Genomic DNA, 22,195 nt, shown 5'->3' with positions numbered 1-22,195 from the left:
TCAAAAAAACACTTGTCGCAGCTTCTGGTGTGAATAATCAGACCTGATTAGTGGTGGTGATGTTGTAAAATAGCAGCAATATTAAAAACCTATCTTATATTCTGCGGAAACAAGGAAATATGATGCCAGGCTGCTCCCTAACCTCCCAAGGCTTTGAGGAGCCATTCTGGGCATGGCATTAGTGGTTTGCTCTATGTCTGCCTACAACCATCCCAAGAGAAGGATTTAGAAGAAGCATGCTCAAGTTCACTGTTCAAAAACTAGACAACTGCTAGGCAGAAAATGAAACAGACAGGAAACAAGAAAAAAAAAACCTTCAGATACTGAAGTGCTTTTGACTGTTATTCCTGTAAGAAGTCTAGGTACAGAAAAAACTTCTGGGAGGCAAATGAAACAGAAAATAAGCATTGGTGGGAAGCTGCACCAAAACCAGTTTTAGCTAGAGAAAATGAGTTGTACATCTTAGCTACCAACAAGTAGCCTTTGGAGATGGCAAAGGATCTGCTTCCAGCCACAGTGCTGGTGGCTGATGAGAGCTTTCATCATTATATTACCTGTTATCTTGAATTATATCTCAGCCCGTGCAATTGAAACTTGTCACAGCTAACAGCTTACCGCGTTGTTCAAGTGAAAATGCTTTTTTTGAATGTTTGCACCCCCCTCTAATTGTCAGTTTTGGAGTGGCTGCAGTGCGCATCATGGTGACAACAATAATATAATCAGTTGTGGTTACAGCTGCACTGTATCCAATTAAGATAGTGTCACGTCTAATTTATGCATTTTATTTGGAAATTAGGGAATGGGCAGCTCAGCAATTATTAAATTATTAAATCTGAATAGGAACCCAGCGTTGACCTGACATGCCATGGTCACAGGTATGAATGTAGGAGAAAAAGGCCAAAGCCCCCCAAGGTTGGTTTGTTTGTTATTTTCTCTTTGCTGTTTATAGCAGATGGTACGCTGTTCACCTGGTTTTATTATTCTTGTCAAGAAGCTGCCAGAGTTAATGGAATTATTCAGGGTTAGACAAAGGGGTGCTCTTAATAACAAGCACGTTTGCTGTTTGAGAGCCAAGGGCCGACCACGAGCCTCCCAGAAGCTCAGCCACTGGTCTCCTGCTCTTCTGCCATGAGGGAGTGAAGCCTCCTCTGCAGAGTGGCCTGGAGATTTGTTCCTTTCTGTAGCGATGAAGTCAATGATTCAGTGCTTGGAGACATGGAAAATAAAAAAACTCCATAGGCACAGAGTGGGATCTATTAGTAAATGAGCAGTTACAAACATAAGGAAAAGAACAAATGAGACAGACGATGCAGCAACAAAACAGGAGAGGAAGGGGGAAGGGCAGGAAAGCAGAATGAGATTTGGCTATAAAAGCCACCTGCAGACACACATATAAAAGAAATGAGAACAAGACAGACAAAAGAAGACTGGGAAGTCAAAGGGGAAAAAAGGGAAAATTCAGAGCAAAACATAATAATAGCTGAGCATTTTCAGATACTCAAGAGGAAAAGATATGCCCTGAACTAACTAAAATTGAAAACAGCAGCTCTGAAAACAGGATAGACCCGAGCAATTAGGGAATACCAGCACAAACCTGCTCCCCTCTCCTCCATAACTGCACTGCACCAACATGCATATTTGTCTCTTTGGTCTTGAGTGTACTGCACTTAATTCTAATGCCAGCTCATCCAGCACCATAAATCCATGCTCACAGTCCTGCAAACCTCACCAACAAAACCTGCAGAATCCCAGATATCAGATCTGTGAGATTTTAAAATCTTGACCATGAGTGTGCAGTGGTTCCTGTCAGACCAGCTCCTTTCTGGGACTGTTGTTTTGTTCATGGGTCTGAGCCTCTGTAGCTCATCCCAATGTAGGTGAACGGATCCTGTCTGTTTTTTTGTGCATATTATGTGAATTTTCTTCACATAAATATACCTTACGTGTTTTTTCTCTTTGTAGTTCATGCATTATCATTGCCTTTATTTAGATTCTTTGCCTCTTCCTTCAGATTTACATTAAATATGTTTTCAAACAATGTTCTTACCTGCATCCAGAGCACCAATGCTTACACTAAAGGGTATCTTCTGCAACAGCTGATACCTCGAAGTCTGGCTGCATACCGTTAGTTAATGCACAGTTTGTGCATATATAGACATGTACATAATATATGGGATCTATTTGGTTCAGTAGCCACTCTGTCCAGTACATGCCTTACAGGAGGGTGCAAGAGCCCTGGTGGTATTTGTAAGTGAAATCATGTACGAAAGGTGTGAGTCAACCCCTTCCAAAAGCAGCAATGCAAGCTATGCCCAAATACAGCATTGCAGGTTATCATCTTGCCATTAACTCTTATAAATCTTCATGATCGTAGAATTACAGAACAGCTCGGGTTGGAAGGGACCTTAAAGCCCACTATCTGCCTGTGTAAAAAGTTGGTGTCCATCTTTTTTATGATCTTGTTCTCCACGTAGACATGTTTTTTCAGCTCTTGGCAAATTAGTGGCAATCCACAGCAACATTTTTCACAGTCAAGAAGTCCTGAGATGAAAAGTATTCCTATTATCAAATTTTAATTTCTCAGCCTTGCAATTTAACTGATTTTGTTTTAGCAAGAGCAGATGCTCCCAAATCAGTTTATGTACCATTCATTATTTTATATGCTTTTTTTTTTTTTTCCAATTTTCAAATATTTGTCTCTTTTCTAAAGTAAATAATTTTGCTTCTTTCAGTCTTTCTTTATCTGACAGTCTTTGCAAGTTTTGCTTATTACAGCTGCCATTTCTCAACTACTTGCCACCTTGTGGCAGCTTTTAAGGTGAGATTCTACCCTCAGTTTTTCACATGGAGTTGTGTTATTCTGTATATAATGGTATCAGCAGGTCACCCCTATAAGTCTCTCCCCCTTATGGTATGCAGACTTTTCTTTTTCTTATCAGTGATGCACAAGCCATGTGAGTAGTCATATTTTCCCTAAAGGTGATAGCTCTGAGACAATAAATACTTCTCATGGCAATTTATGTTAACCAGTTATCTGTTCTGTCTCTGCACCGTATCGCAAAAACATTCTTGTAACACAGACAACTTCCCCGTCTAATCACCATCACAAAAAGGATCTGAGATGAGTGGGATGGCATTTCATCCAGCAAAAAAAAATGTTTCTGTTTAATGGAAGTGACAGTCTACACTGTAAATGCCTGTCATCAAACATACTGTCTTGTGCCTTCCTCTGTCCTGTCTAACAATTGTAGGAGTAGTCCTGTGCTACCTGCTATGCTCTTGCTTCTGCCTGGTGCCACCGAGCGTCTCTCAGCTTCCTGATGTGTAGTGATGAATGCTTCCTCTTCATTTCCTACATGATTAGCCTCTTGGTCTGTTACTGGGTCCCGTGGTAGAGGTTGCCTGCTATTTCACATATGAGTATCTTCAATAGATTTCTGAGGAGAAGCTTTTTTTTCTCCTCCAAAATTGAAAAATGCTGGACCGAACAACATCTTCAGTTACTGTCAGATTCAACAAGGTATTAAACTCCTTATGGGAATCATTTTGCAGGCTGTGCAGAGAGCGAGTAGCATAGGCAAGTGAAGGGTATCCCCTGCTGCAAGCGTTCATGAGTCAGCAGGGTTGGTAGTGCTGGCTGACCCCAAAAAAGACCCATTGGGGCACGTTGGAAATTGGAAATTGGATGGCGTGATCTCTCTTAGCATTTTATTGATCTCATTTCAGATGCTCTTGGACAAGGTCTTTGTGGGCACGGTCTTTATGTTAAAGCATTATTCTAGGAGGGATTCATGAGCTGGTGTTGAGAGACAATGTCACTCGTTTGGACATGGGAAAGAAGGTCAAGGAGCCAGGTCACAGGATCCACGGTGCTCTGCCTTTGGTCTATATCTTAGGAGGAACTGACTTTCCCCTGGCAGGAGAGGTGAGCTGCAGAGCCGTATCAGTGAGCCCTGCAGGCAGAGTGCTGCTGGTGCTTGACAGTGCCCATGCCTGGTTTGTCAGTGGCAAAATTCCCATTTCCTTCCAGTGCAGTCGAATTCAGTGCTGCTGTCAGATGGAGGCAATGCTATCAGCACACACTTGGAAACAGATGGACTCTGATTTCTCAATTCTTTTATCTTAAGTGCAAATGAGGACAGGGTTGATTTTACAATACAAATCCCCCTCCCTTTTATTTTCTATCTGCATCCTTCAGGGATTTACCCGTTACTGTCAGAGATGGTACTTCTTTGAATAATGATTTCTGGGTAGTTGAAACATAAACAAAAGAAATTTTGCAGTGATGTGGCTGAAGAGGCGGGGGGCTCCCCTGCAATCTGAGTTGAGCAAAGGAAGAGCACACAACATCTTCGTAAAAGGGCCTTTTTTCTACTGAATGTGCTGCTGCCACTTAATGTTTAAATCTGTGGGAATTATATCTATATGAATGTTATGCCTGTGACAGGTTACAAATGGGAAAAGAGAAAACTGCATCGCTGTGTATCGGTTAAATTCAAGAGCTGACCATAAAGCATCCCACTGCCTGTTCAGTGAAGCCTCTGACGCTGTGAGGGGCTGCATTCTCTGTGGTCACAGTGATCTGGGAGATGGGGACTTTGTCATGTTTCAGGTTTGGGCTCTTTGTTTCTGGTTGGACTCCAAGTGTGTGGGAGCAGAGTTCTGCGAAATCAGTTGGCAGTTTTACTGCCATCCAAGGAGGGTGGGAGTGGGACATAGCTGGCCTTGTGACTAAACCGACTGGAAGCCTTTCTCCTCTTTTTCCTTTCCCTTGTGCTTGGTGTTATACCATCTCACTCACATCGTTATAATATTTTCTGGGCTCTCGTATTGCAAAAGCACTACAGTCTGAGGTTGGTTTCCCACACAGGCTTTTATTATGTGACACCCTGTCTTCTTTTATGAAGGTTATTTTTGTGTCCTCTGAAGGTTTGCTTTTCCTTCATAATTACTCACAACCTGACAGACTTATAATCCTCTGATAGGATTTGTGACACTGTAATCTTCTCTAGAGCAACCCATTGTGCCTTCACAAACAGGGGATTATAACCTTTAAGAAGGCAATAAGCAGATGAACTCCCCAGATATCAAGACCCTGCTTTCATATCAATTTCCAGTGCTTGAGTTGTAGGAGGGCAGGGAGCAGTGCTGTGTTCTCACTCCCACCCACGTTTCTGGTTTTCTTCATCTTCTTTTGCCTCAAGTAGCAGAGTTGAGAAATTAATTAAACCCACCAGTTACACACACACTGAGCACTGCAAATATCCTTAGCTATGCAAATTAAGAAAAGATAAATTCAGCAAATTTGACTTACATGACAGATTTTTTTGCCTAGAAGAATGTTCTTTACACTTTCCCATAAGGTATCAGTTGTTTTACAAATGAAACAGTTCTGCACCTTCTCATAGAAATAAATGCTGCTAAGATGTACCAACCAACTCAGATCCTGTATTTTGCTGTTTTATCTCTTCCTGTGAAATCACTTTTCTTCCAACAATAAATATACTTTTACTTAAGAATGGGGATGTGCCTGTCATCATAGTATTTGGTATGTCTTCTAAATGTTTGCCTTCTTTGCTTGTTGTTTTCTCATACCGTAATGACTGTTGGCCACCAATAAGTGCCAGTTTTTATGCAGCTAAATATATCAAAAATTCCCTTACTTGAGGCATTCCGCTAGCTTGTCCTGAGATATGAACAGTTTAGAAGGGAAAGATTGGACAATATAAAAACTATAAAAACAAAGATGTAACCGACTTTATGTATTTGTTATTTGCTCTTATGCTTAAGCAGTAGCATAGTGGTCCTACAGCTTGTGGGTAGCAAATTGCCTGTGGGATTTTCACACTCTTCTTGAGCAAAAGCAATTGAAGAGTTACAGTTTAAGGCAGCGTTGAAGTTAATATTTGAGGAAGCTGCTCAGCATTGTTGCCCTTCAGTCAGCAAAAGACTGGGGACAATTTCAGTAGCTAATCAGCTGGCTAATGTGGGGTTTAAGAAACACTTTACTGAAATATTCATCTCACCTGTGATTTATCCCAGTGGCCTATGCTGTCCTGATATGCCAGACCCAGCAATGGAGAAGAGTGTGCTTTTTCCCTTATGGAATAATGTAGTTTATTTTTTCTAGTGTCTTTCTAGAAATGAAAATACATCAGAATGCTACAGTGAAGCTGCAAAATCCAGTTATATGTCTCTTCTTCCCTGATCCATGCGTGCAAGTCTTATTAATGTTTGTGCCATTTTTATTTTGTTAGTCTGTGTTAAGCAAACAAAAGCTTGGAGAGAGAACTTTGAAGGCCAGTGAAGAATTGCAGTCCTGTCTTTAGAGAAATAGCTGTAATTTGTTACCTTTTAGAATGGCGGGGAACACAATTTACTTATTACTGAGTGGGATACATATGATCATGTTGCATAAAATTATAGAAAATACAAATGACTGGCTCTTCAGAAAATTCTCTCTTTTATCCCGTATTCCTCTCAGGGAGGATTAAGTATACTCTGTAGATATTAGCCATGCATTTAAAAGCCTCCAATGAGGGGCTCCACAACCCATCTGCACAGTCTGGTCCAATTCTCATGCTATTCTGGTGGCATCCTCACCATGAGCAAACTTGTCCTATTATCTGTTTTACATCTCCTTTGAGGCAGTCCATTACTTCTGTTATCCTCCAAGGACATGGAGAGAGATGATTACCATCTCTTCTGCCGCTGCTTTTTATGTATTTTAAGGTTGTTACTGTGGTCTTCCTTCAGTCTTCTTGGGACTACATAATAGAAATTCTTTCTGTCTTCTCTCACAGAATGATGAGATGTCTCAGAAGTCCAGCCTTTTGGAACAATCATTTTTCTCATATCTTGTAGGATCTCTACTTATTAATGCGTCCCAGCATACCTTTTCTTTTCTGGCTTCAGCATGATATTGTTGATCCATTTCTGCTTCTGATCCCCTAAAGCCCAGAAATTCTTTTATGTCAGACTGTTCCTTACCTTGCCGTTCCTATTCTGCATTCATTCCGATGATTATTCTTATGTATAGAATCTTGCTTTGGTGAAATGCACCTTATTTTTTCACACCATTTTTTCCAGCTTTTTAAGATTGTTTGAATTCTAATTCAGTTCTTCAAAGCACCTGAACCTCCTTCCAGCTTGGTGTTGTCCACGAATGTAATGAGTATATGCTCTGTTCTGTCTTCCTCCTCATTAATGACAATATTGCACAGTGTTAGAGACAGAACAAATCACTGCAGAACTCTGCTCAGTATGTCCTTCCATTCTGAAAAATATGAACCACTGGGGACTATTCTCTGCATGCAGTTTTCTAGGCAATTTTGCACCTACCTTCTATAAACAGCTTCTGAAGTCTTATTAAAAATCAGGATTTATTACATCTACAGCTTTCCCCCTATCCAAAGGTCCTGTTATATTGTCATGGAAGGAAATTGCTTAGGCTTAGCTCCATTTGTTCTTGACAAATCTTTATTAGTTGTTATTCATGATTGTGTTTTGACCAGGTGTTATAAAAAGTTTGATGAACTGTTGATTTCTACTCCTCCTTGCCTTCGTTTCCCCTGTCCTTTAACTCATGAATTAAATTTAAGTGATCTATAGTTCTGTTCTTCCTTTTTAAGGCTTTACAGCACTTTTTTTTTTTTTTTTTTTTTTTTTTTTGTCAGTTTTACAGAACTTCATCCACTGGGTGAGTTCTTAAAGATAATGGCACTTAGAGGACTTGAGCCCTTTCTATGAGTATGCAGGATGAATCCTTCTGTAACATCAAGTAGTAGCACAGTTATAATTTTTCTAAGTGCCCTTGAAACCTGCCCTTCCTCTTGTCAGGTGTGACCTCTCCCTTTTCTGATGCTAATTTTGGTTAGTTTCTTTAAACTATTGCCTTTTTAGTGAATGCTGAGGCTCTGTCCTCTAAAAGGGACAGTTTGAGTCTTTGAATTTTTAGGTGTGTGTTCTGGTAAAAAATAAACAAAAATGAAACACTTTGGAGTCCAATACATGGTTCCTTTTAATCAACATGGAGCATTATAAAGCAAGCATTTATTTGAGCCACAGCAATTTGGACTGGCCCTTTTCTGTAGAATAATAGTTAAACGTTCAGCTGCTTAGTTATAGCATTCTGTGTTGCTATTTCAATAACTGCTAGATTCAAATTATTTCCTGTTTAGATAATGTTGTTTTATCCAAATATATGCACAAGAGTTTCAGGAGAAACATTAGGTGAATGAGAAAATCAGACAAGTAGCTTCTTTTGAAAAATCAAATCTTATCTTTGGGGGAAAAAATGACATATTTTTTCCTTCTCTCATTTCTAGCCCATCTCGTTTGCTTTAGGCCTGTGAGGTGAAACTTTAAATATAATGCAAGCAAGGTAGACTAAGTATTTTACAAGGGTAAATGGAAGGCTAGTAAGTGTCCAACTCATTTTCTTCCAAGTAAATCACTTCTAACCATGCTGCCTAGGAAATCTGTTATTGTTGTACCTAGCAGTTAGATGGTCTGAAGGTTGCATCCTGTTAACAGAGCTCCAAATTCTCACCAGAAAGAAAACATCCTTAAAAACCCTTATGGTGGTGGATGTTTAGGTTCTAACTTGCTGTGTACTTGTCACAAACCGGCTACTTCTGTTTGTAACTTCCTCATTACTCACCAGTATGTCTTAGTGTAGCTATTGACATTTCAGCCAGAAGTGAAATAACCCCACTACCTGCTTAGGCACTAGCGGCACAAAGATGGGGAAATAAGTTTTATAAAATACTTCATTTTGCACTTAAAATTATGAATTTCAGATCCTGTCAAGAGAAACAGGGAAGGAATAACTGTCCATGTTTTTAGTGGACACATAAAGTATTCTAAATTACTTCCTTGGTCCTCCCACTCGTTGTTCCTGTCTTCTGATGACGAACATTCAGACCTATTGAAGGAAGTGTGAAGTAGGTATAAGAGTGGAGGAAAGTGAGGAAAAAGAAAATCTTTCCATAATTAGGACATGGGTAATCCTGTATCAACAGGAACATGATTTTCCCTTTCACCATTTCAGTAACGCTCCTTTTCTATTCTGAACCTTTCAACTTAAAAGGCAACTGTGATAGCTACTGCCTCAACCCCCACGTTATTTTAAGAACCTCCTCTTGTGTAATTTCTGTGATCGATAATGTCCACTGACGTGCAGCATAAAGCTGACCTACTTCTGTTTCTGCATTTTAACAGCCTTTTGTGGAGTGGTAACTCCACTGCTACAGGGCCAATGATGAACATATGTTTCAATAAATGAGAAAATCTAGTGCTCTCGAGAAGTAAATTTCCATGGCTTTTAAAAGACTTCTGCCACCTGAATGCGGATTGAGATTATCTATTACATTACAGCCCTTTTCCCAAATGCAAATATTTTCTTCCAAACTGTCTACTGAAAGCAGCCATCAAGATAACTGCAGTAGGCTAGGCACAGGGCACTCTGCCCCTCTGAGGAGAAAACATAGTGGGCTACTTTATCACAGGCAAGTTGCTTCATAAAGAATACTTTGAGTTATGTAGCTGACATGAAGGGAAAGCTGGGAAAAGCCTCCACCTGGCCAGTGATGGAAATCAGAATGGATAAGTCACGTAAGGCTGAGCACATGAGCTAGTGTGAACCCTTGTGCTGTGAGCCATAGACGTACTAAACATCTCCTTTGTGTGGGTACCTACATTAACGCTGTTGTTCTCACTGTTGTTATCACTACAGCTGGGACCGTTTTGTCGGATCAGTGTCCCGAGGGCGTGTGCTCATGTCTCATGCACTGTCCTGTTTCATCCTGCCATGCCAGAGGAAAATGTGAGTCCTGCAGCTCCTCCTGCCGCAGTCATGCTGCTGCCAGCTTTCTCTCAGAGCCTGTCCTTCTTTATTGGTTATTTCTGACCTGCATTACCTTAGGCTAAACCTCTTTTTGTCTTTCTTTTCCCTATAATCTGTGCAGGGAATGGCCATTAGGCTGTGGGGCACCTTCAGCCATGTCTTCTCTTCAGGTCTCTAGCTGTCTGTGCTGCCTGCCCTGGAAAACATCCTCACTGCAGATGTCTGTACAATCTCAGAGAGGCAGGAATCAGATATGGCTGTGAAAAATTATCCGGCCTAACTCTTTGGTCTCTACCGTATATCTGGAGAGCCAAGATAGCTGGCTCTGGAGCCAGTCTCATCCCCTGCTCTGTCTCGGTGCCCAGACTTGTCTCTGGTGCGGGGCGAGGGCTCTGCCAGGCCCCGCAGGCGGGCAGAGGAGCCTGGCTCCAGAACAACGTGCTGGGGCAGGCCCCAGGCTCATGGGCAGCCAGCTCAGCTGGAGGTAGCTCTGCAGTCTCTTCCGAAACGTGGCAGTAGCCAAAAAGGCAGGACTAGAGAGGGAAGGGTGGCAGCAGTCCCCTGCTGCCATACCCAGGGGTATTGCTCAGCATGCCTACGTACAGGTTACAAGCCCCAGCTCACCCCAACCCAGCACTCTCCATCACTGCAGGCATACAAAAAAGTCCTGGCTGCTAACGCTGCCCATGCTGGAAGATGACTGGGGAAGTCTTCGGGGTGTCTCATTCTGTGCCAGACCTTTTACCTTGTTCCTTCTCATGACTGCATTTAAGGAGATGGTTACAGCAGGAGGAAGGTATGCTGCTGTTTCTGTGTACCACACAGGTGGTTGCCCCTCCTTTGAAAAGGAAAGCAAGTAATATACCAGCACTTTTTTTGTTCCGAGGAAGAATGGTAATGCTGAGCTACCCTGGAGCTGCAGGAATTGGAATACATCCATTGCTGTAGCTGGTCCAGATTGGTCACACCAGACACACTTACAAACCACTTTGTTTTCTCCTCTGTGCTCATGTCCAGGTTTCTGGTTTGAGAAAGCAGAGTTGTAGGCACATGCCATTCTTCCATGGCACAGTAAGAAAAAGTGAAGAAGATGATTATTCCCATCTAATTGCTGCTAAATCAATTTAGAATAAAAGGTGTCCAGCTCTTATGATTATTATGTAAATGGACACAGTGTGAATCAACAGCAAAGAAACTGGCCTCAGTAAACTCCTTGTTGAACAGTTTCTTTGTTTTTCTTCAGAATTAAAAAAAAAAAAAAAAGTAATTAAGTCTCTCAGCTCCTAGACAATTCCTTTCATGGCCCCTATTTGCTTACTGTTCTGTTCATTACTCTCTTACTCATTAAAGAGGCTGCATAATTTGTAAGTTGAGGCAAAAGTATGAACATGGAGATGTGAGATTTTGAAAACTAACTTATTTAGGGTATGTTTTTGTTCGGTGCTGAGGCTAGCCTTTACTTTGTTCCCAGTGAAACTAGGAATTTTCAAGAATAGCAGAACCAGACAAATTTAGAACATTTCTGAAGCTCTGTATAACGGATTTTATGAACACCTACTTTAATGGAGTTAGGCCAATGTTTAGAAGCTGAATAGCAGTAATTCAGTATGTCTTCTATAGTGATACCTCATCTATGGTTAATTTACAAATGCAGAGCTGATGAATTAGGTTCATGGTACCTTTTATATCCCCAAACCCAGTGCACATGTCACTGTGTTTATTTGCATTCCTCGTTGCCAGTGTGCCCTAACCTCAGGCAGAAGCGCTGTACCTCACTGAAATATCTCATCCCATTCATCTTTTTTGACCTTCCTGATGAGATGAGCCTCTTATTAGTTTCTCTTTCAGAGCTTTTTATAATGTGGTCACTGGAAAGTGACTGAGAGCAACAACCCTTTTCACAAAAGCCACTGAATAAAAATGAGTTGTTAAATTAATTCTCAGTCCTTTGCAGCCAAAGGTGGGTTATGTTTGTGCTGATGCCTTGGAGTGGGGTCACTGTTATCCCATGACAGTTTCCTGAGCTCTGGTTCTGTCTTTCATTAAATCACAGGAACATTATTTTGAATCTGGTATGTAATTGCTCTCTCTGGCATCTGTATTCATGCAGTATTATCTTTCATAAAGAGGCAAGGTACTAATGACTGACATTTCTGGCTTACGGATTTTACTTTGTTTATTTAGTTACAACCCAAATAAGAGGTTCTTATCTTACAGTCCTTTACCTTTCTGTAGGAAAGCTGGATGAGTTTACTGAACGTAAGAAACTTCTCAAAACTGGACCCTTTCCCTCTTGCTAAGTTGATAGGCAAACAGGATTGCTGGGTTTCACCGCCTTGTCACAGTGCCACTAGATCAAATGTAAGTTCCTTTAAGAACTGTGATTAGTGATACAAAGTGATGAAGAGGGGACTGGGACAGTTTATTTAGCAATGATGCTAATTAACAGTGCTGTTGAGCTTAAGTGCCTTTTGGCATGGGAACAACATCCAGAACAGATTTTGAATGCCTGCCCAATGCTACCTGCCTAAAGTAAAACATGTCAGAAGGCAGGCTCAGCAGGGGACACAATTTATGTCCCTTTACAATATGATCTTTCTTGTCATGTCTGTCTCCTTATTAGCTGGACTGTCTTTCATGGTACAGTTCTCCTTAAAATAAGGTACAGGCCCAAAAGAGGAAGGAAAATTGATGCTTCTGTTCTCAGATGTTTGTAGTTATAGCCTATTACTCTGCATACATTATTTTTAATGAATTGTGGAATGCCTCTTTAGCTTTCTCAGAATGTCTTCCAAGAACAAGGCTTTATGGACTCCTGCCAGGCACACACACATATGATTTGTATGCTGGCCTTTTCTTTTCTCATTGGTAACAAAACTGTTCTGGCAAGAGCCTTCCTACACTTTCTTCAAGTGTGTCTTCCTCTAAAACTTGGAGAAGCCAAAGTCTTAACCTTCTCTGCCTTAGTGTCAAATCCAGCCAGGTACTGAAGGGCTCAATTTTCTTGGGCTTTCATTTATAAGAGCTTAAATGAAGAGCCCCTGGAAGAACTGTGTGAAATCCCAGGTACAGCACAATTGATCGGAGCTGTGCACGGCATCGGGTGCTCATCCCCAGGACTCTCACTTGCCTGGAAGGCTTCGCTCCTGAGCAAGAAGCTCCCTGCATGGCTGGCTGAGGCAATGAGCTCTTGGAGTGCTACACAGTTATTACAAAAACTTTCCCATACAATCTTATTATTATCTATTTATTCCTGATGTGGTAAGAATTTGCCCAGCAGAAAAAGGCCCAGTGCCTGCCCAAGGGGAGCCTGCTGGAAGCTCTGATGTTTGGCCGCCTGTGAACTTGCTGTGTGACCAGAGGCTATGTCCGTGTGTTAATTCTGTCAAAACTATTGCATCTCACGGGGTGTTGCTGTAAATAATCTCTGTTTACAGCAATGGATCATTACTCAAACTTCCCACAGAAACTCAATATGCTCTGAGTGTGTTTCCCTTTGTCTTTATTATGTTTTACCTCCAACTTTAATCAATACTACTTCAGGAAAATTCCATTACATATTTACAGCCAGAAATACTGTGGCTAACGGTTCCTTTCTAGTATAATTAAAGATAAATCACACAGCAATTTAACCCTCCCTTCTGTGTCTTAATTATGGATTTTGGATCATGTTCTCATCTTCTATGTAGTATTTCAGTGACCTATTAAACAACTGTTATGTTTCACCCAAGGGTGATTCTTACTGATAGCTGCGGTGATGATCTCTTTGTTCAACTGGTAGAGTAACCTGCCTCTCTCCCCTTCTGAGGGGAAGACAAGGATACTTTTAGCTAAACGGTGGTGGTGGGTTCACAGTCCAGGACCTCAGTCCCTGACTACACCAAGGTGGTTTTGTGTACTCTTGGTGAAGTCATCAAAACTGAAAATATAAACAGTGCATCTAATCTCCGCCGTTATGCTGTTTGGCAACCTAATACTCATATCCTTCTGCTACTGATTTCTACATTTGCAGATGGAAAAATGTTACAATACAACATTTTCTTTTTTTTCATTTTGAGTAATTGGTCTGTACAGACTTCATGGCAGCTAGCATTTGCTAATGCACTGGCCTGGCAGAATGAAGTCACCTTTGATTAGAAAACTAGGTATTATCATGAGAGAACTTAGTATCCACAAAGCTGCTCTAATGATTTGTTATAGTTTCTAGTGCCTAGGTAGATTCATGTCAGGAAAAAAAAAAAAAAAAAAAAAAAAGGAAAAAAAAACTTGCCTTTTGTTAAGTACCATTTGTTCTTAAATTTAGCAACAGCAACTGAATATAAAAGAAAGAATGTACATTCACAGACACAGGATAAGACATCAGAACAGCTTTTCTCCTATGTTGGGATTGCTAAATGCTCATTAATCCTGAATCTTGCATAAAAAATCTCAGGAGAAAAAAAGAAGTTGATACACTTATACACTGTATGCAGTTCCTTGAATGTTATGGATATTAATGCTGTAATAGCCTCGCAGAACTTGGAAACTAGAAGTCCAGATTCTCTCTGTATTTTTAATTAAATATTCATAATGGAATAAACTTGGGTGTTTGCAAACCACAGCAAAATTCTGTGATTTGCCTGCTATCAGGATAAGATAGTGAGAGCTGTACAACTCTGAGACTTCTGTCCCATGAATAAATGCCATAAGAATGGCATGTCAAGTTATTGTATTTATTGAAATAAATGGTAAGATCTTTCACTCTTCAGATTGGAGACAGACCTCGAAGGCAGATAAATGTGTGCTTAACTGCCAATTATGAATCTCTTTGGCCTTAGCAGGACTAAAAAACGTAATAGGACTTTTCTACCTCTTCTCTTTCAAATTCAGTAAGAAGAGAAGAAAGATTTTTTGTTGTAGTTTTTTATTTTTTCCCCTCATGGGTGGATGAGCACCCTGTGCTTAGCTATTCCTTTTCACAAAATAATAGAGGCACAAAGGGCATTTCTGTGATTTATTATACATGCATCTGTCCACTCGAGTAAAGATTGGTGAAAGAAACTGACCTTTATTATGAGAAAGGGGCTATAAGTGGAGGACAATTTTTATGTAGGCATTCTGTTTTATGGATGTGTGTGAATATGTATTTGTTTTCGAATATTGACTATTGTCACTTTCTTGGCTATGTTTCCTTAGAGAATGGTGCTTGCTTCTATTCATCCTTACACTTACTACCTAGGTTTAAAACAAAGGCAGGAAGGATTTTGTTTATGTAAAGACAGTGCCACTTATGCCAGAAGTTGGGAAAAAGACGATGAAATACACACTTGTTTTTCAGATTTTTTTTTTTGTTTGTTTATTTTGTTTTGGTTTGGTTTTTTTTGCAAGTAGACTATATGTGCAATGGTTTGGGGTTTTAAAAGATGAGGCTTTTATATGGAGCACAGGTGAAACCAAGTGCTACGTTTTTTTAACAAGGGATTTATTCTACTAGTAGTGAAGTTGCTGAACATTTTGTTCCTTTTACATCAGTCTGCTTGTGCTCAGTCACTGATGTCATCTGGGGTGTAACAGGTAACACCATTGGTGGGGTGGGGGGAAAGCAGGATTTCTGCATTTTAATCTGAACCAGTACAATCCTGGCTCCTGGTAGGAGTACTGCTGAGTCAGAACACCTGCACACGGGTTTCTGAGCAGGGCCAGCTGCTGCTGGAAGAGCCCGGCACCACCGCTTCTACAGGCAGGCCAGCCTGGCCCCAGGTGGATCAGGTACCACATGCAACCGTGTCGTGCATGCAGACCCATTCCTCTTGTGAAGCACTAGCCCTGCTGCAGGCAGGGAGGGACGCAGCTTTCACACATAATATTTTGTTTTCCATTTGAGACTTTGATAAAAAGCGGTTGAGCGCAACATATTAAACATCTAAAGTTATCCATGCAACAGTGCTGTGCAGGCACCCAAGTGTTCTCCTGGATGAAGGCCACATATCTTTAGTCAAACCTCTGATGGTGGATACTTTTCCATATCATCAGTGGGGTTTAGACAAAATACAGGGATTCAGCAGTACTGCTCACAGGTATCTCTGCTTTCGGGATTCAGTGCCTTGTAGTTCAGCTTTCAACCGCATGAACCAATTATGCAGGGAAATAGCCCAGATTTGCATGAGCCGCTGGAAAAATGAAATATGTTGTAAGATTTTTGTATCTCCTCCTCTGCATAGCTTAGTTCACATCTATATCCAGGTAGGGTTTGATTAAGCAGTATCAGAGCCAGTACCAGCAGTATATGATGATACAGATGTAGGTAGCTGACAGTGCCAGGACAAGTTAACCATCTGAGTCGTTCCATTGCTTCTGTATGTTGTTGTTGTGATCGTTTCCAAAAACAGATTTGAGAGAGATGTGCTAAACCTCTAAAGTTTCAGCAATTACCGTACATTAGTGGCAGTTAGATGTGAACCAGACAGCCACCCACTCGTACATTTGGAGCTGTGTAATACTAAACACGGTTAAATTTATTGATATGTTTTAGCCAATCGCTGTGTACATGCTTGGTTCATCAAAAATCTCTCTTTTGGCCATGTAACAGTTTTACATGAGCACAGAACTATCAGCAGAAGGTAGGGTTGAGGGCTGTGGATGCCGAGGTCAGTTCTTCCTTTGGCTGCTGTGGTTACTTATCCTTAACGGTAACATGAGGAGAAAAATACTTTATAAAAGTGCTTTGGAATGAGCTGGATGCTTTATGTTTAGGACCAAAACCTGATATATTTACTCTAGAGAAAGAGTAAACTTTTCTAAGGACAACTCATGGGAGTTTTGGCCACATAAAACTAGCTTTGCCCCTTGGTTCATCCATAAAGTAGGCATATTCACGCTGCCTGTACAAGCAGTTTGCATACTGTGCTGGAATATGAGGCTGAGGTATAGGCTTATGTATAGGCAATTAAATTTCAGTTTTGATGGAATACAACTATAAATACTATATAATTGTTATAGAATTAAAAACATCTATGGAAAGAAATAAAAATATATACCCTGGAAAGAGTAAGGTAAAATAACTGATTGCTTGGGGAGGTCAGCCACCCTCTCAGGAGCAAGCCAGCTGAATCTTAGACTCAGAATATGGTCTTTTTATTTTACACACACAAATTATACATACATATATATATATATATATGTTTTCTTAAATTCTGAATTTACTTTCATTTTTCAAAACAACACCTGAAACTAAAGGAGTCCTGTGCAAAGAGCCGAAGCCCAGAGCTCAACCTTGATGGGTGTCCAATGGATTGTTTTGATTTCCAGACAAAGTGCAATTAAAACAGCCTATTGAGTATCTACTAAATATAAGTAGCATGACCCTCATTTAAGTAACGTACTGAGTCTTAATTCCAGCTATGTAAAATTATATCAAATTCAGTTGTGAATTCACGTTTTCCTGTAGTAGTAACAGTGAGGGGAAAAATAAGCAGAAATGAATGTCTGTGGACAATTCAAGTCTAATTGCTGGTGGCATTAATGACACTTATTATTCATGATTTTTTCCAAGTCTTAAATAGCATAAATCATTAGTAATTTTTTCTTTCTCCAGAAAGGATAAAATGAGGACTAAAAATGTAAATATTTCAAATTCATGTAAATATGATGTTTTCCTCTTGTTCTGGGTCTTCAGAAAGAGACCATTTGACAAGAATCTTCAGGAAAGCCATTGTTTATCTCTTGATTGTTGGTAGCGTGAAATCCATTGGGCTCTAATCCTGAGCACATTAAAGACCATGGCATCAGGCCCAGGTCCCAAGAATGTGCTGCTCTCAAAAGAGTGCATTTTCAAAGGAATCTGGTGGAGACAGGCATCCAGCTCTTGTGGAATTTGCGATTTGGAGCCTCAGCTAAAGCTGGGCACAAATACTTTGACTGGAGAACGCTGATTTGTGAAGATCAAAGCATTACCCAGGGGCAGTTTGGTTTTAACCAAAGGCTAATGAAAAATGAACAGGTTTTGAAAGTTGCATCAGTCTCTGTCAGCTATCTGCCAGGCCCTCAGCTGCCTGCCCAGCGCGCTGATGGGTCTCCGGGAGCTGGGAGCTGGCTGCCCGCCTCGGCCTCGTCTGTGGCACAGCTGCCGGGCAGGCGGCTCCAGCTCCCGGCTGCTGTGCAGCTGTGCAGCTCCCCTGGTGTGTCGATGAGGCACCAGGGCTTTGGCTTCCAAGCCTGCAGCTCCTCGGCTGTCGGCTGCCCGGCAGCTGTGCCCCCACCAGTGAGCTGCAGGACCGCCAGAGCTTGGCGCTGGACTGGCCGTCTGCAGAGAATGCCAAAATGTGGAGTTTTCCAAGAAGTAAACCAAATTCTGAAATTTCATAACCCTCCCAAGTGCAAAACATAATCTGCTCTCTTTTTGTTGTTACTTTCATTTGTAACTGTTTGTTTTTTTTTCCATGGTAGTAAACAACAACAAGGAAATGCATATTCAGACATCACTGAGCAGTAATATCTATCCAGGATTTCTCTGTTTTGGAGCTACTGTCTCCTAAACAACCCCAAAGCACAAAACATAAAGGTATTCTCCTGGCAAATGCATAAGAAGGAAAAAAAAAAAAAAAAAAGAAAACTGTGTAAGCAAAGTAGCACAATCTTTTGATGGTCTGGTTGCACTAGAAAAGCATCCTTCAGCAGCCAGTTTTAATAGGAAATAATTCAGCATTCTGCTGACCTTTACAACTTTAGCCTTTATGTAGGAATGAATTGTTTGAAAAATGTTTCTAATTTAGTTGTCACAAACAGACATCAGATTTGCGGCTGATCTGTTTCATGAGCAGAGCCTTCTTTTTTCTTTTTCTTTTTTTTATAAAGCATCAAGCTTGATCTTGTACCCCATCTCCCATAGTTCTCAGGTGCCGGATCAATTCTGCTTCCTCGCAAACAAAAGGCTGTTTGAAAAAAAGCTATGCACGTGGCTAAGATAATGAGGATAATAAAAAGGTAATCTTGGCAATTATTGCTGCTTACACATTCAAAACCAGACACGGTTTCCATCCCAGGAGCCATGCTGTGCCAAGCTGCTGAGGAAGGAGGAAGGATGCGGACTTACTGCTTATACGCACACACACACACACACATATATATACATATATACTTAAATATATGCACACAAACATACATCTATATACACGAGGGAGAAGGATGTCTTTTATCTATGTGTTTATAAAAGGAGCAACAGCGTAGACCACTTGCTGTACAGACAAGGATAGGAGACATAATAAAAACATTTATTACCTATGGAGCTCACTAACAAGAGCAGTCCAGACTCCAGCTGCAGCTGGTCACTACGTAATGCCACTCACTCACTGTTTTAGACTCCTTTCCTATTAAATTTGTCTCCCTACACATAGCAGTGAGCAGGACGGAGCACCTTGCTTTGTGGCAGGGGAGGACACATGAGTGGTGGCAGCTGGTGGCTGGTGCTGAGACCTCAGAGCTGCCAGGCCTGCTGCAAGCACGGGGTGAAAAAGGCAAATAGGGCAGAAGATACTTGCTGCACATCAATCTTTACTTCTTGAAAACGTGCAAGAGGACATCTCAGGGCCCCCATTGTTATTAACAACAAATAGTAACTAATCAGCAAAAAAAAAAAAATGCCTGGAGAATATTGTAAACTAGAAACTGTCTTTCTAAATCTGTTTTCCTCAGTTTACTTATTATTTGGAAAAGAACTGATAATACATATATAGCTGAGAGAAATGCTCTTCCCTTATGAAAAGAGTTTCTATATTTTGATAAAGACATAATTGAGTCATTAAATTTAATTATTTTTTTAGAGCTGATGTACCACTCCTCTTTTGTGGACAGAGCGCAATGGTGTAACAGGGCTTGTTTGCAGCTCAACTTATGCACTGTGCAGGAAGCTGTTAGGAAATGTGCTATTAAGCTTGTAGACAAGTAATTGTAAGACAGAGCAGTATCGCTGAATCACTGAGGCTTTGCTCTGTAGGTAGCGGAGTCAGAGGTCAGCTTCGTGCTGCAGTTCCTTACTGCAGAAATGCACCAAAGACTGCGCCACGGGCAAGGTTCTCTGTTGTGAATGGAGCGAGCACGTGGCCCCTATGGCAGATGAGTTTTATTCATATGCTATATAAATGTTCTTAGCATCTTTTGACTGGTATCAGTCAAACTGGAGTGGCTTTTCCATCGCAGGCCTATGGGACTGATTTTCAGCTCATCCACGGGCTCTTGTGCAGCTGGCAGAGCTCAGAGCGCAGGTGGGCTGCATTTCACTGAATGCAGCTCCCTGAAGCTGGAAGAGGTGCAGGGGATTGCCAGGTCCATCTGAGCCCTGCACTATGTGAGTCTAGAGCTGCTCAAACCCTTGTGTCCCACCACAAGCCCACCAGTGGCAGAGGTGCCTGTTGGAGGCTGCCAAGGCGAGGAAGTGCCTGTGGCACAGGCAGCGCACGGGCATGGTGATTCAGTCTGCGAGAGAGAGTTGTTTCCGTTGTGCAAAGGCTGGGTGTCTGAGTGGGAAGGAAGCCAGCTGGGCTTTTTCTTCAACTAACATACACAAGAACAGGAGTGTGAGAGTTATTTTGATGGGGTCAGAATAACAGTAACAAGTATTATGCCTGTTGCAGTGGTGTGAATCTACATTTTGCCCGATTTCCTTCTTCTGCTTCTATTTAGAAGGAATAAAAAGAGGAGAATGGCAGAAAAAGCCGTGCGGTGCAGTTCGGAATAATGAGGCATTGGTGCAAAAGAGCCCCAGTCGGTCTTTTGCAAGTCCCAGAGGAAAGACTGCCCAGTCCCTTTCAGGTTCATGGCACACACACGGAGCAGCTCCACGGCTGCAGCAGGCAGGGAGGAAAGTAAAATTTCTCCACCTCTGCCAGGGGCTTTGGGAACACCTGTAAGGAGCAAAAAGCTCACATGTTTGGCTGGGAACGCCTTTGTGGTCCTTACAAATAGCTGATATGGGGCAGGGGAGAATTGAGTTTATTTCTCCTAGGTGCTTTATAGTTAAAGAAGTATCATATAAGATCAGATGAAAAATGCTGTTTTCCTTCAGTATTTTCTCATTTAGCCTCTTTCTCCCATTAGCTGCAGGTTTTGCACCCAGGATTGCCAACATTCAGCTCTTCATGAAATGACCTTTCTAAGAAAAAGAATGTAAAAAGGTTTATGAGTATAAACGAAACTGTCTCTAATTAATGCCTTAGAGAAATATTTTTATTTAGTGGTTTCTTAATGTGTTCTAGTGAAATATGTTAACGTCCCCACTAATTTATCTTGACTGATGAAAAGGAAGGAAACATATTCTGCCACCTCTAGTAATCATCCCACCTGAAATGGCATTATTTTACATATTTACATAATATGCAGAAAATTTGCATATCCACTCGTTGTACCAGTGTTTACAACCAATTAATCCTGAACACGTTTATCATCATCATGCTTTTATTCCAGGGATTCATCTTCATATCTGCACCCCCTGCACTCCTCCCCGCCCCCCCCTCCCCCCCCCCCCAAAAAAAAAAAAAAAAAAAGTAAATTTAAGTTTTACTATACTGATGATATTGTGCTACTTCTATTTTGCACTCTCCTGATTTACAGGCAGTTGTGGATTTAAATAAATAGCTGCTTCCATTCAAACAAAACAAGAGAACAATTCTGTCTCTTTTTAAGGTGTCCCTTTTCAATACAAGCTGAAATAATGTTGCCTGCCGTCCAAGGCCTCTACTAAATTCAAATATAAGAGTTTGATTGATTTGTTAGTAGCTCTGCATAGAAAGCAAGAAGATGAATTACCCTTGGAAAAACAACCAGAGCTGCCTGCTCCCAGCAGCAGAGAAGTCACCAGGGCAGCAGAGAATCGTCTTCCAAATGTTTTAATACAGGGAGCAGGAGAAAAAGATCAGTAGCTGATTAATCATGTTGCTTGTGTTTTCAGGGACATGGGCTAATAGAGAAGCAAATGTTAGGAAAATATGTTTCAAGGGAACGCCAACAGAAAAATCAGAGGAATGCACCGCACCCACTGATAATATTGTGTATAGAGCTTGAAGGAAATAGGAAGGAAAGAAGAGCAGATGAGGGGTAACTCATGAAAGATCAAATCAAAACCATACACATAATAATTTTTAAAGGTCATAGCAATGCAAGAGGAATAAAATGAAAAAAAGAAAAAATAGCTCCCTGACACTGTGTTTTCTTGTGAACCGCTATTGTAGGTGTTGGAGGGTTGCTTGTAAATGACAAAATGGACGGTAATCTGTGTCCTCAAATCACCATGCGTAAACTGAATGAATACTGAGAATCTGCCCTGACAACAGACTTTCGTCTTTGATGCTGGAATTTCCTAAGTCATTACTTGTCAGT

General features: G+C 41.1%; 2 protein-coding genes across 11 annotated transcripts in view; one reads left to right on the top strand and one right to left on the bottom strand.

The window, feature by feature from the left end:
• The window catches only part of LOC311445203 (uncharacterized protein), a 259,968-nt gene that overhangs the window by 83,971 nt on the left and 153,802 nt on the right, over positions 1–22,195 (top strand). For 2 of the 9 annotated variants that reach the window (XR_014698275.1, XM_084537043.1), the window contains one exon: positions 9,737–9,826. The exons of 4 other annotated variants lie outside the window; for them this stretch is intronic. Coding sequence is in view for 1 of the 5 variants with exons in the window: in XM_084537043.1 (XP_084393169.1) it covers positions 9,737–9,826 (90 nt within the window). In the remaining 4 variants the exon portion in view is untranslated. Of the gene's footprint in view, positions 1–9,736; positions 9,827–9,968; positions 11,998–12,082; positions 13,558–22,195 lie in introns of those variants that run through there. 3 more of the 9 variants (XR_014698278.1, XR_014698279.1, XR_014698280.1) reach the window with 3 other exon arrangements.
• SHISA9 (shisa family member 9) overlaps positions 1–22,195 on the bottom strand; it is a 180,292-nt gene that overhangs the window by 24,415 nt on the left and 133,682 nt on the right. The gene's annotated exons all lie outside the window — the stretch shown is intronic.

Source organism: Aythya ferina (assembly GCF_964211825.1).
Source record: "Aythya ferina genome assembly, chromosome: 15".
Taxonomy (NCBI): Eukaryota; Metazoa; Chordata; class Aves; order Anseriformes; family Anatidae; genus Aythya; species Aythya ferina.
The sequence above is the reverse complement of the archived record's forward strand: the minus strand, read 5'-3'. Positions and strand labels throughout refer to the sequence as shown.